The sequence below is a fragment of the Megascapheus bottae genome, chromosome 30, assembly GCF_031878675.1.
Source record: "Megascapheus bottae isolate mThoBot1 chromosome 30, mThoBot2.hap1, whole genome shotgun sequence".
Lineage (NCBI taxonomy): Eukaryota > Metazoa > Chordata > Mammalia > Rodentia > Geomyidae > Megascapheus > Megascapheus bottae.
This window is the reverse complement of record NC_143538.1, coordinates 14,244,562-14,257,742: the sequence shown is the minus strand read 5'-3', so window position 1 is coordinate 14,257,742 and position 13,181 is coordinate 14,244,562. Positions and strand designations below refer to the sequence as shown.

The following is a 13,181-nucleotide window of genomic DNA, read 5'->3' as shown; positions in this document are numbered from 1 at the left end:
CGGGGCCTGTTTCTTGTGTCTGAGGCTTCCCTTCCTGTCCCCCTCACTTCGTCCTCTCTGCGCTGACCCTCCCCTGCACTCTGCCTGGCTTCTGCCTGCCAGGACCTGGGTCTGCTTTGCTGAGCCCTTTCCTGGTCATTGTGCCACTCTGGACCCACCTGGCTGGGGCAAGTGAAGACCTATGCCTGCTGGTGGAACACCCTCGCCCTCCCTGCTTCAAAGCGACAGAGCTCCGCTCGGTGTTCTGTCATCTCTCAAGTCCCCGGGGCCTGTGGCCCTGCAGTCAGAGTCTCCATTCCCCTTCAGGGAGCCCAGTATTGCTTCCCTTTCCTCATTCCCTTTGTCGGGATCTGATCCTTGGACAATTCAAGGAAAACTTCTGGGAAAGCTTCCATTTCAGACGTTTAGGCCCCAGAGACTGTAAGCTCACCACTTGGGAGTCAGGTTTGAGGTTGGCCCTGGAGTGGAGGTGGGGGTGGGGGGTTAGTGGGATGGCATTTCAGATGATGAACTGCACAGGGAGGGGGGTGCCTGGAACCCCAGCTGTTGGGGGGAGGACCACGGCCCAGGCTGTGTGTGTGCATGGGGGGAGGGGAAGCCACTGCTGATTCAGCTTGCCTCTGAGTTGCCCTGTCTCCATTGTGGCCATTTGTGTGTATAACGTCCTGCATGGACATACGACAAGGCAGGCGGCTGGTAAGCTGAGTGTCAGCCCTCCACGTCCCACATGAGTTGACAGCCCCCTAGGGCCCGAGGCAACATGATCTCCACCCCTAGAAAGAACAGACTGGCCTCAAGGAAATCCACACAGACGGATACATCCAGATCATTCTTTGCTGTCCCTTCCTTACCTGTCATGTCTCTGGTGCAGGCTCAGGGCCAGGCCCCAGGTGCTGTATGGGTACACATGTGTCAGTCTCCAGGGAGATGAGTTGGTGCACAGAGACCAGAGTGCAAGATAGCCTCAGATTTGGTTGCTAGGTAAGATACAGGAAGGGTTCTGTGGGGCTAAGGGTGATATTCTGTGACTGCGACGTGAGCTTGGCAGCGTACAGGATCGAGGCTCACCGTGCCCTATAAGGCAGCGAGGGAAGTGGGGTCACCCCCCACTGTGGAGTGGGGCTCCAGTGGCAGGCAGCCTGGGAACTCCTGGGCCGCAGCCCCAAGCCCAGTGTGTATGTCATGATGTGAAGTTTTAAGGCTGGAAGAACAGGAGGAGACGGGTGCTGCCTTGGGATAAGACTAAGTTTGGAGCTTTTCTTTTTTTTCTTTTTCCTCTTCTTAAGGAGTGTATGGGGGCGTTGGTGCAGAGGAAGGGGAGGAGTGGCTGAGACTAATTTAAGTATGGTTTCCACAGTTACATTTCCGTGCTGTCTGGTTCTCCGTTCCTCCCGCTGCAGACGAGGAACAGCGAGGAGAGAAGGATCCACGGTGATGTTTATCTCTCCAGTTCTGAACTTTCCATGGCTGGGGAAGGGTGGGCGTAGCCACTTCCCACCATTGCCCAGGGGTGGGGGACACCACAGCTCCCACTGGGGCCTGGGTGTGTGATTTCCTCCTGAATAGGAAATTTATCTCCCAAATGGGAGGCTCCAGAGAACCATGGAGGACTTATCTCCAGAAACAGACTGCAGAGCAGCCCTGCCCAGCCAGCCCTTTACCCCAACGTGGACTAGCTGGCCAGCAGGGAAAGGAGGGCTCAGCAGTAGAACTGGCCTCAGGGGAGAGTTCTCCTGGCTAAACATGCCTACAGACCCAGGCCCCTTCCAGCATGCTCTTACCCCGGCAGCTGGAGCCCCCTGAACTGGTCACCTCCACAACTGAGGGGAAACGGGGATTTTGTTCCATTCCTTGGATCCAGCGCAGAATTCTGGGATAAACATCTCAGGTGTACGAGAGCTCAACAAGCTGCCCTAACCTGCCAGGCAGTTTGCTGAAAGCAAGCGTCTCTTTACTACCTCCTGACATGACCCCAGGAAGGAAGTCCTGCCCCCTCCGCCAGAGGAAGACAAAGGCCAGAGAGGCCAACTGTACATTGAACAAGATGATTAATTGTGTTGTTTCAACTCTCTAACTGTTGGGGCATGAACAGTCTAAGTCTTTTTTTTTTAATGACTATCACAAGTAAAGGCATGTAGTCGCCTTTCTTGTTATCTTCCTCCCCTGTATGTCATATTCCCAAAAGGTTTCTTTTTTCCTTTTATTTATATAGGCAATTCATGTTTCCCTCCTCCTTTCACCCTCTATAATGATGACCTTGGCCTCATAGGTAGAGGGTGCTGAATAAGACAATAGCATTCACATTTGCTGCCTTTGGTGAAGGCTATCATAAGGAAAAAACATTCTATTTTTATTTTTTGTCCTCTACCTGCTGGCATCTCAATTTTTGGTATAATCTGAGATTTTCCTGACAAAATTTCTTCTTTATATATTTTTTCTCCAAAAATTATTTACCATTGGCATCACTTTGTCACCATATTTATAATTATTTATATCCTACTTCTATGTTTAAGTTATTCTGCCCATTTTATGTCTTTTTATTCTTGAGTTCTTTATTTTGATGTGCAGATCAATTACATACTACTTTAAAGAAATTAATGTAAGAGACCCATTGCTGAATTTCTATACTTTAGGATCTCTTTCGTGCTTTACCTCATGCATAGTTGCTGATGACTTGGGTCAGGCGGGCCCAGTGGTTGGGGAATCTGGCTGGTACCTTCCCTAGTAAAAGTTATGATACTCCAGGAAGAGTGTGTATAGTGCACAACAGGGGCCGGAGTTATGCCCAGCTAGGAAGCAAAGGCTCATGAAGGCTGCTCTTGGTTTGAACCTGCACGGTGTCATCAAAGACCCCTGAACTCATGGACTCACACAAGTCAACCTTGCTCTTGGACAAGAAATGTGCATTCCTGCCCATCTGCAGGAAAATCATCAAGTGCTGGCAGGTCCAGGGAGGGATGGCTAGCTTTGTGCAGGACGGGTGCTTCGGATGGCATTGAAGATAGCTTGACTGGAAGGAGGGATGGTCTTGAGTAGACAGCAGGTCAGTGAGAGAATTGTGCAGGGAAACTTTATTGTGATCCTGTTAGGGCATCGTGTCGGGCAGTATTGTTTATTAGAGGGGAGCGTGGATGGACCGTTACGCACAGACAATGACTTAATAATCATTTGATGTGCAACTTGCTTATAACCTTGAGTGTAATCGTGGCAAGACAAGACTTCAGTCTGGAAGTCCAGGTCAGCCGCTCCCTGCTGACAGAAACCCACCTGTAAACTAGGGTTCCCTGGATGGCCACAGCTTCACTTTTCTCCTTATTGAGAAAGCACTGTGCCCTCACTCGCCACAGGAGGGCACAATTGCCCGACTGGAGAATTAAATCTGCAGCCACAGACGTCCTGGCTTGGCCTCTCGACTGGCTTGCTGGAAGAGACATGACTGTGGAGTGCCAGCAGCAGTCCAGCCCAGTCTCATGAAAGCTGTGGACAGCCACATAGTAAGGTGTCTACAGATGAAGAAAATAGATGGAAAATGGCAAGAACACAAGCAAGGGAGCCCAACAAGGCCATGACTTCCCTCAGAAGCGTGGAGGCTAGCCGGGGAAGAGGATGGCAGTGCCACAGGCTGCTTTCCCGGGGCCTCCATGCTCCTCTCCCGGGCAGCACCAGGTCCATTCGGTACAGGCAGTAGACGCCCGCGTTCCAGCCCCTTTACCTCGAGATGGCACTCTGGAGCAGTTACACCATCCAATCAGCAAGATCCTCTTAAGTGACCTTCAAGTCTGGGCGTCTGCCCGTGGACCCTGGGCCCAGTCCTGGCCCTGCGGGTCCTGCAGGTCCTCTCACCCAGGGCCGCACTTCCTTCTGGTGAGGCGGGGTCTTGCTGGTCCCTTTGCTGGCAAGAAGTCTTGAGGTCTGTGTGGTTTCTACGGGGCCTAACTGGTGACATTTTTGAAGAACAGTGGACCGGAATGGAGAATCCGGGAAACACTCTCACAGCACCGGTGTGAGCCCCGGCATTCAGCCCCCACCCCACCTCCAGGTCACCCAGCCCACAGTTCCTCCTCTGCCCGCCACCGGCCCTCCCGTCCCGGGCTGAGCTCAGAAGGGTGCTCCTTCGCTCTGCCCCCCCCCCCCCCCCCCCCCCGTCCTCCACGCTCGGGCACCACGCTCGGGCTCCACGCTCAGGGCTCCACGCTCGGGCTCCACGCTCACACTCAGGGCTCCACGCTCAGGGCTCCACGCTCACGCTCAGGGCTCCACGCTCACGTTCAGGGCTCCACGCTCAGGGATCCACGCTCACGCTCAGGGCTCCACGCTCGGGCTCCACACTCAGGGCTCCCCGCTCAGGGATCCACGCTCGGGCTCCCCGCTCAGGGATCCACGCTCGGGCTTCCCGCTCAGGCATCCACGCTCGGGCTCCACGCTCAGGGCTCCACGCTCAGGGCTCCACACTCGGGCTCCACGCTCACACTCAGGGCTCCACGCTCGGGCTCCACGCTCGGGCTCCACGCTCACACTCAGGGCTCCACGCTCGGGCTCCACGCTCACACTCAGGGCTCCACGCTCAGGGCTCCACGCTCACGCTCAGGGCTCCACGCTCACGTTCAGGGCTCCACGCTCGGGCTCCACGCTCAGGGCTCCCCGCTCAGGGATCCACGCTCACGCTCAGGGCTCCACGCTCGGGCTCCACACTCAGGGCTCCCCGCTCAGGGATCCACGCTCGGGCTCCCCGCTCAGGGATCCACGCTCGGGCTCCCCGCTCAGGCATCCACGCTCGGGCTCCACGCTCAGGGCTCCACGCTCAGGGCTCCACGCTCGGGCTCCACGCTCAGGGCTCCACGCTCACGGCTCCCCGCTCAGGGCTCCACGCTCAGGGCTCCACGCTCACGCTCAGGGCTCCACGCTCAGGGCTCCACGCTCACGCCTAGGGCTCCACGCTCACGCTCAGGGCTCCACGCTCAGGGCTCCCCGCTCAGGGCTCCCCGCTCAGGGCTCCACGCTCACGCTCAGGGCTCCACGCTCAGGGCTCCACGCTCGGGCTCCCCGCTCAGGGCTCCCCGCTCAGGGCTCCACGCTCGGGCTCCCCGCTCAGGGCTCCCCGCTCAGGGCTCCACGCTCGGGCTCCCCGCTCAGGGCTCCACGCTCAGGGCTCCACGCTCGGGCTCCACGCTCAGGGCTCCCGGAGGTACTGGCGCTGAGCAAAGGGAAGGGAGCGGTGGCTCCTCGGCGGGCTCCTCGGGGGGTCCTCAGCGGGGTCCTCGGGGGGTCCTCGGGGGGTCCGCGGGGGTCCTCGGGAGGTCCTCGGCAGAGTCCTGGGGGGTCCTCGGCAGAGTCCTGGGGGCTCCTCGGCGGTCCTCGGCGGGGTCCTCGGGGGCTCCTCGGCGGGGTCCTCGGGGGGTCCTCGCGGGGCTCCTCGAGGGGGTCCTGGGGGGGCTTCGCGGCGGTTCCTCAGCGGGTTCCTAGGCCGGTTCCTTTGCAGGGTCTGCGAGGGAGGGACTCACGGGAGGGGCGGGGCCTCGACGACGGCCGGAGGGTTCGCACTAATCAGACGCAGCGATTGCGACTCGTGACAGCGGCCATTGGTCGGCGGATTCGAGCCTGACCAATCGCCGGCCGCCGGGTCGTCATGGCGACGGGCACGCTAACACGGCCAGGAGGAGCCAGGCTGGCTCTCCGGACCGAGCCCTGCGATGGCGATGGCGCGGAACCTGTACGGCCCTCGAGTCCTGATGGGCAACTGGAACGAGGACGTCTCCCTGCGAGAGGTTAAGGGCGAGGCCCGGGCAGGTGCCAGGCAGCAGCCAGGGAGGGTCACCCAGTCTGCCCCGCTCGGCCCGCCCCCGTCCGGACCCCGCCCCCTTCCCGGGCCCCGCCCCTTCCCAGGTCCCGCCCCCTTCCCGGACCCCGCCTCCCCTCCCGGACCCCGCCCCCTTCCCGGGCCCCGCCCCTTCCCGGACCCCGCCCCCTTCCCGGACCCCGCCTCCCCTCCGGGACCCCGCCTCCTTCCAGGACCCCGCCCCTTCCCCAACCCCGCCCCCTTTCCCGGACCCCGCCCCCTCCTGGACCCCGCCCCCCGCCCAGCGCCAGGCCCCGGTGGTGCTGCGGGACCCTGGCCACACAGCCAGGGCTGGGACCCGCGCGGGGGACAGGTCCAGACACACCTGTCCTCGGCTGCAGTGATTAGGGGACGTCTTAAAATTCCTTCTGCTTGTCTGGCTTTGCTAAACCTTGTGCAAGGACACGCTAGCATTTCCATGATGCTCACATCGCCTTCTCTGTTCTCAAATTTGCTTTTTCACCTTGAGATGCTGTGGCTCCAGAAACTCTGCATCTGCTGCGGACTCCTTTTTCTCTTTCCTCAGGAGATCATGAAAGACTTCTTAGAGAAGAGAGATCAGGGGAAACTCCTCATTCAGAGGAACAGCAGACTAAAAATGAACCTCTTAAGACCGGTAATTTTAGGTGCCAACATCGGTTAAAAAACTGTATTGTGTGACAAACGTTAAACAAGGAAAAGGCTCATGAGTGAATTATTATTTGCAAAATGGCAAAAGTTTTTGGAAAGATTTTTTAAACTGTGAAAGCCATAGTGTTCAAGATTCTTTAAGACTTAAAACACAAGGAAATGTGTTCTTACTGGTGCTTTTTTAAATTTTCCAAATAGAGAAATGAGGGGGTTAATACATAAGTAAGCCAAATGCCTCATAGTTGGTGCTCAAGGTTTGCATGGATGTTGAGTAGAGTAACTTTGGCGTGGGCCCTGTGGCATCTCACCCACCTCCTTGGGCGCTTTGTGGATTGCTGGGAGCTTTCCCTTGGTAAAGGGAAAGACAGACACCAAGGACTTGAGCCAATCCAAGTGAAATCCTATTGAACCAGGCCCCAGAAGGAAAGAGTAGCCCTGTCCCTGGCACTGCAGGAGGCAGGCGGTGTCTCATTGAAGGCTCCTTGCTGACATTGCAGGTGCAGCTCTCCATTTCTGAAGACGGGTACATCCACTATGGTGACAAGGTGATGCTGGTAAACCCTGACCACCCTCCTCAGGAAGAAGCTGGCCTGTTCCAGCGTGGAGACCTGAGCTTGTGTATGACACCAGATGAGATTAAAGTCCAGCTGGGTGAAGTCTTTCAGGTCCCCTGTGGCCTGACTGCCGTGGAGACCAAGCTCCCCGTCAGCAGAAACACCTTTGTGGTTTTGAGGTAGAGACATTCCTTTCAGCGTGTGGTCTGGACTGTGGATAAAGGGTGCTTTGGGGAGGGTTGTACTGCTGGAGGCAGAGCTCATGCAAATACTATGGGCTCATTTTGCTTGTTTACTTTGAGAATTGTTGTCCAGGGCCCTTAGCAGAACAACTGGAGCTCTGTGTTCCATCCAAAGCATTTGCTTCATGACTACTGGGTTAATACCTATCGAATTAATTTTCTGCTGGGAGGCAAAGGGGGCATTCTTATCAGCAACTGTGGATGCTGCCAGCTCTGCCGAGTGCTTTGACTGTTCCTAGCGTCGCTCTTATTCTTACAGAAAAAATATAGTATATAAAGTGACAGTAGGTAGAATTTGCTCTTTTGAATTAAATGTGCTTCAGATTGAAAATGAGCAATTATTTCCTTATAGAATAAATAGAGACATAATCACAAACATCACTACTTTCCCTTTGGTAACTAATTCATAAAAGCAATATTTACCTGACAAGAATATACCCTGTCCTTCACATGGTTAACTTCACTGGAGTAAATAACTAAGCATTGGTTATAATTTCCGTCCCCTGGAAGATTGTATTCCAAGACAATGTTACCCTGGCTCTCTCACATGTTTTTTGCCAGTCCTGGTGCTGTAACTCAGGGCCTGAGCATTGTTCTTGGACTTTCTCAAGGCTAGAGCCCTACCACTTGAGCCTCAGCACCACTTCTGGCTTCTTCTATGTATGTGGCACCGAGGAATTGAACCTGGGTCTTCATGCATGCTAGGCAGGTACTCCACCACTAGGCCACACTCCTGGCCCCCGGCTCTCTCATATTTGATAAGAGTTTTGTCTTGTGCTATGTGTACTTGGAGGACATCACAGTAGACAGAGAGGCTTGCCAGGTAGGTACTCTTGTCTGAAGTGCAGATCACAGACTAGCAAACCAGCTGATTTATGTGGTTATTTCATTCCACTGTAGTATGTGAATGCAGATGATTGAAAACAGACTAAACAGAATTGCATACACAGAACCCGAGCTGGGAGGACCGGGTGAGCAGTGTTGACATGACACTTGTTCTCCATGTGCAGCACAGGCAAAGATGCCACTGGTCAAGTGGTCAGATACGGGCAGGACTTTTGCCTTGGGATAACAGGAGGATTTGAAGACAAAATGGTGAGTCTTCACTGTGTGTACCTACTTCAGGTCAGTAGCCTCTGTTTTCCAAAATGCTTTCCTCACTTCCTCTGGAAGCAAGCAGAGAATTGCAAGGATGGTTTCATCTCCCCCATCTAATGTGTCACATGTACACTCATTTATTCTTCAGCGGAGTCTGTGAAGTTGGGACTACTTTACCCTGATTTCACTGATGAAGAAACTGAGGAAGAAAGAAATCCAGTGGCTTTGCCTCAACTCACTCTGCTAGTGAGTGGCAGAGCTAAGATTATGTGACATTTCCCACTAAATTCAAGATTCTATTTTTGTATGCCATAGCATTTATTATGATTGTTGTTGTTATTATTATCACTAGCATTTTATGGCTAAGAAAAGCCAAAGCTGCCAGGAGAACTAACACACCTCAATTGGTGTCCCCAGCCTGATTGTAAATGTTGACATGAAATACCAAATTCTTGAGTAAATCAGCATTGTCTATCCAGAAGTCTGCATTACCCATAGTTGGCCTGCTGTATTTGTGTGTTTTGAACTTAATGTGACAATGAATACTTTTTTTTCTTGGAGCATGCCTCAAAAGTTTTTGTATCATTAACATTTAGCACAATCATTGTAACTACTTGCACAGCACGGTTGTAACCTGCATAGCCTTCATTCTGCTTCTGGCAGCTGATGCGGGAGTGGGGCAGTGAGCAGCTGCAAGATGCTGTGACTTCAGGCGAGGCCGAGGGGAGGCCGTGCCGACGTCCGCATCTACCATCGCTGTGGAGGCTCCCAAATGTACACAAACTATGAGGATGCTTTATTGAGGAACACATCACTCCAGCATTAGATTATTTCGTAAAAACAGTGGCTGGGTCCTCTGCCCTGAAGGGAGACGGGGATGGAGAAGTGGAACGGGTTGAATCTGAGGTTGGTTCAAGGAAGGAGGTGTCGTTTGAGGTGTGCAGTGTATGTGGAGGGGAGAGGTGTTTCTGAGGGTAGAGGAGAGCTGAGCCTGTTCATACCTTGGTGGGAACAGACTTCGGAAGCTGCCATTGAGCCCATGGTTGCCCATTCCCTCATGTTCCCAGCACCTTAGTCACCTGTGAGTTCTCTTTTCCAGCTGTTTTTGTCCAGTGACCACAAGACCCCTATGAAGTCATCGATGAAGTCCTGGCTCCAGGAGGTGTACCTGACTGACGAAGTCTCCCACCTAAATCACTGGCAGGTCGCCTTCCTCGAGCCGCAGCTGCGCCTGGAGTACGAAGGCTTCCCAGTCCATGTGGGTGCAGCCTGGGACCAGGGAAAGCAGGGCCCCAGGGACAAACTGCTCACTGCACACCTTCATCCCAGCACTGGGAGATCTGAGGCTACCTAGGGAAACCTTGTCTCAAAAAGAAGTTGAGAATTTTTCCCCTGATTATAAACATACATGTTCACATGTGAAACCAAAGCTCAAAACGAATATGAACATTGCCGTAGCTCCACCTTTCAGAGACAGCTAGAGTTGTTTCCTCTTTTTCTTTGGGTATATGTGCATGTTTCCTTCTTTTCCTTGTTTCTATAAGATAGGGCATGATAAAATATTTCTGTTCATTTAGTCACACCAAATCTCATGTTGTCAAAGATCCTCTCCAATACGACTTTGAACAATTATTGTACCTATGGATGATATCTAACCATAATGTGTTTAAGCAAACTTAAGTTATCCAATATACAAACATATAGACATGCACATAGGTATCTGTCATGTTAAAATTAACGTATATTTTCAGATGTTTGCTTAAAGCGGATGAAGGCCTTAATGCTAACAGCACTTTTGTTTCTCTATAAAGGCAAATGAAAAACTGGTCATGTACCACCGCTATACGAATCGGGCGCTGGTAGTCCATCGGCACCTGTTCTTAAGGTACTGCAGGGCAGTGCAGACCAAGCTCCCTGCCCAGGCCTTGCCCCACTCCCCGGGACCCAGGGCCCTCCTGCAGGTCAGCTTCACCTGGCGTTCTCCAGGTCTCCAGCCAGAATGGTTTCTTTCTGCTCCAGGTCCTACTTTGGAAGAGAAGTTGAGGTTGCAGCTCACACATATCTGGATTCACTGAGAGTGGAGAAGCCAAAGAACCACTGGATGTTAGTTACTGGGAGCCCCAGGAACAACTCAGCCACCATGCTGGACCTGGCCAAGCCCCAGGCGGAGGACACCTGCGCCATGGAGCAGGCCACAGGCCTTAACCCGCAGTGACCCCGCATCCATGCATGTTCTTCCCGGCCTTGCGCACCAAATACAGCTTTAAAAATTGATCTTGGTCACGCCTCAAGCTCTTTTTCCGTAAGGTACAGAATTCTCAGATTGTGAGGTCAAGGATGAGTAAGCAGGGGGAGGTAGCAGGTCCACCAGGCACCAGGCACTAAGCTGGGCTTGGGGAGCCCAGGAAGGGAAAATGCACCCCAATTCCAGGCCTCCACGGGGGCCCAGGAAACAAAGAGCAGCCCCAGCCACTCACGGCAGTGGTGGGGTGTGGGGGTGCAGGGATGCCGGGGTGCGGGGGTGTGAGTATGCAGCGCAGGCTTCCATTCAGCGAGGAAGGACACTGGAAGTGCAGGGCTGCACAGCGTGGACCCTGGCCACACAGGGAAGGCTCGCAGTAAGGAGAGGGGCTGGTGCATCTAAGGAGGCCGTTTCCATCTGGAGGCCTCGACGTGGGGGCAGCCTGGCTGGCACTCGGCTGTGGGAGTCGGTACATTACTTTTTCCACTGCCCCCTCTCCAGAGGCAGCATCAGAAGACGGCGGCGTATTCCACGGGCAAATTCACATAGCATTTCCTGATACTAGCTGGAACTGACCCTTTCTTCTTCCTTTTGTGCTTCCCCCCTCTCCTCCCCTTCCCTCGCTCCTTTTCCCACTCTTTTTTGGTACAGGTTGGCAAAGGACTTGAACTGGCAGTTACAGAAGGACTAACTCAGCCCGCTGGAAGCATTTAAAAACGTGTTCCAACCAAGACAGTGGAGGTTGCCACCTACCCTTCACCATGCTGGAAGCCAGTGGCATAAGCACAGGGCATTGGAGCGCAGAGGGGACAAGAGGAGATCAGGGCACGGAGGGGACGTCACAGGATACAGGGGACAGGAGGTCAGGGTGCAGAGTGGACATCACAGCATACAGAGGACAAGGGGACGTCAGAGGGCAGAGGGGTCATTGGGATGCAGAGGATGCAAAGGGATCAGGGGACGTCCCTGTGCAGGTGACTGGCTTGGTCTTCCCTGGTCACTTCCTGCAGAGGAGCCAGGGCCTGGTAGGAAAGGGCATATCTAAGTGGGTGACAGAGGCAGGGCCCCCCAAGTAGGGTGCGGGGTGTGGGTTGGGGCTGACGGCCCACAATCAGCTAGTTCGGAGGAACAGTTAAGAATCCACAGGCTCTGAAGGAGGAGCCACTTTCTCCTTGCTGTGTCCCAATATGGCCACAAGAGGGCAGTGCCAACTGTGCCAATACCGGAGCATGAGCTCACTGGGCCGGGCTCCGTTTCAAGGCAGAGGGGAATGGGCAGTTTCCAAAACATACATTTTTTTTTTTTAAGGGAGGAAAGAGCCACAAGCACTTGCTTCAAAGTCATTTCCATTTTTCTTTTCTGAAGAAGCAGTGTGAGGCGCATGTAAGCGCTGCTTTAGCCCCGGGCTGGTGGCTATGATCCTAGCTACTGTGGCCAAGATACGAGGAACGCAGTTGAAGTCAGCCTGGGCAGGAAAGCCCACGAGACTAATCCCCAATTAGCCATCGAAGCACGCAGAAGAGGAACTATGTCTCAAGTGGTAGCGTGCTATCTTTGAGCAAAAAGCTCAGGGTCAGGGACCAGGCCCTGAGGTCAGCCCCGGGACCTACTGAAAACAACGTGAAAAGAGCTGTTCTAGCTGGCATTCAGAGGGCAGGTGCCTAGGGGATTCCGGTGAGAACATGGCCCCTCTGGAGTTTTTACAGCATTCCTTCTGGAATCTGGAGCTCTCCTAGGAAATAGCGCCGAGCCCCAAGAACAGGGAGAGCCTTGCCAGAGTCCTCCGGACCCGCCAGGCCGTGGCCTCGTCCTCACCAGCCTCTGCTTGGCCCTAGCACCCTCTCGGAGCTGTTCAGAGGATGAAGTGAACAGAGCGAATGCAGTCAGAGGTAGAATCTGATCGCGGGGCATGGACGCCTGGGGACTGGCAGGAGGTGTCACCCTTGGGCGCCCCTCCCTCCCAGCAGGGACCTGGGCCTGCACTGCCACCCTCCTGCCTGCCCTGCCTCTCCTTTGCACCGTGTTATGGTTGGCTGGTGGGGGCCAGACGGAGCCTCAGCCAAACCTCTGCTCATGTCTCCTGTGTTTGCTCCCAGGCCGGCGGCAGGAAGCGGCACCGCCCTGTCCCACACTGCCAGGCCAGGCTGTGCCACACCAGAATCCTGCCTGGCTGACCTGGAGGCTGGGAGCCCCTGCGCTGTGCTCAGGTCCCTCTAGGTCCCTGGGAGGGGCAGAGAGTGGCCAGTGGTGGCTGGGCTGGAAAGGATGTCAGAGGCCCCTGTAACAAAAACAGAGAGACAGCAGTCCTTACCTCGGGCAGAGGAAGATGAGGGAAGGCAGCAGCATGAGAGGTGACAGGAAACAGGAGAACAAGGAATGACACACACACACACACACACACACACACACACACACACACACACTTGCCTTCAGGAGAAGGTGACAGGGTGTAGGCGGGATGGCCCAAGTGGCAGAGGGCTTGCCCGGGTGCGTGGATTTGAGGACGGGCTGGGATTCACAGGGAGAGCTCATCTCAGAAAGACAGCCGCCCGGAGCGGGCCTGGCGGAGAGTGCTTGCC

General features: G+C 54.7%; 1 protein-coding gene across 1 annotated transcript; it reads left to right on the top strand.

The window, feature by feature from the left end:
* The first annotated feature begins 5,605 nt into the window (after positions 1-5,605).
* Cfap161 (cilia and flagella associated protein 161) lies at positions 5,606-10,634 on the top strand. The gene is made up of 7 exons (XM_090321339.1): positions 5,606-5,765; positions 6,363-6,452; positions 6,964-7,199; positions 8,273-8,357; positions 9,460-9,618; positions 10,172-10,245; positions 10,380-10,634. Exons 1-7 carry the CDS (start codon positions 5,691-5,693, stop codon positions 10,573-10,575), a joined length of 915 nt encoding a protein of 304 aa, XP_090177465.1. The 5' UTR covers positions 5,606-5,690; the 3' UTR covers positions 10,576-10,634.
* Positions 10,635-13,181: the final 2,547 nt, after the last annotated feature.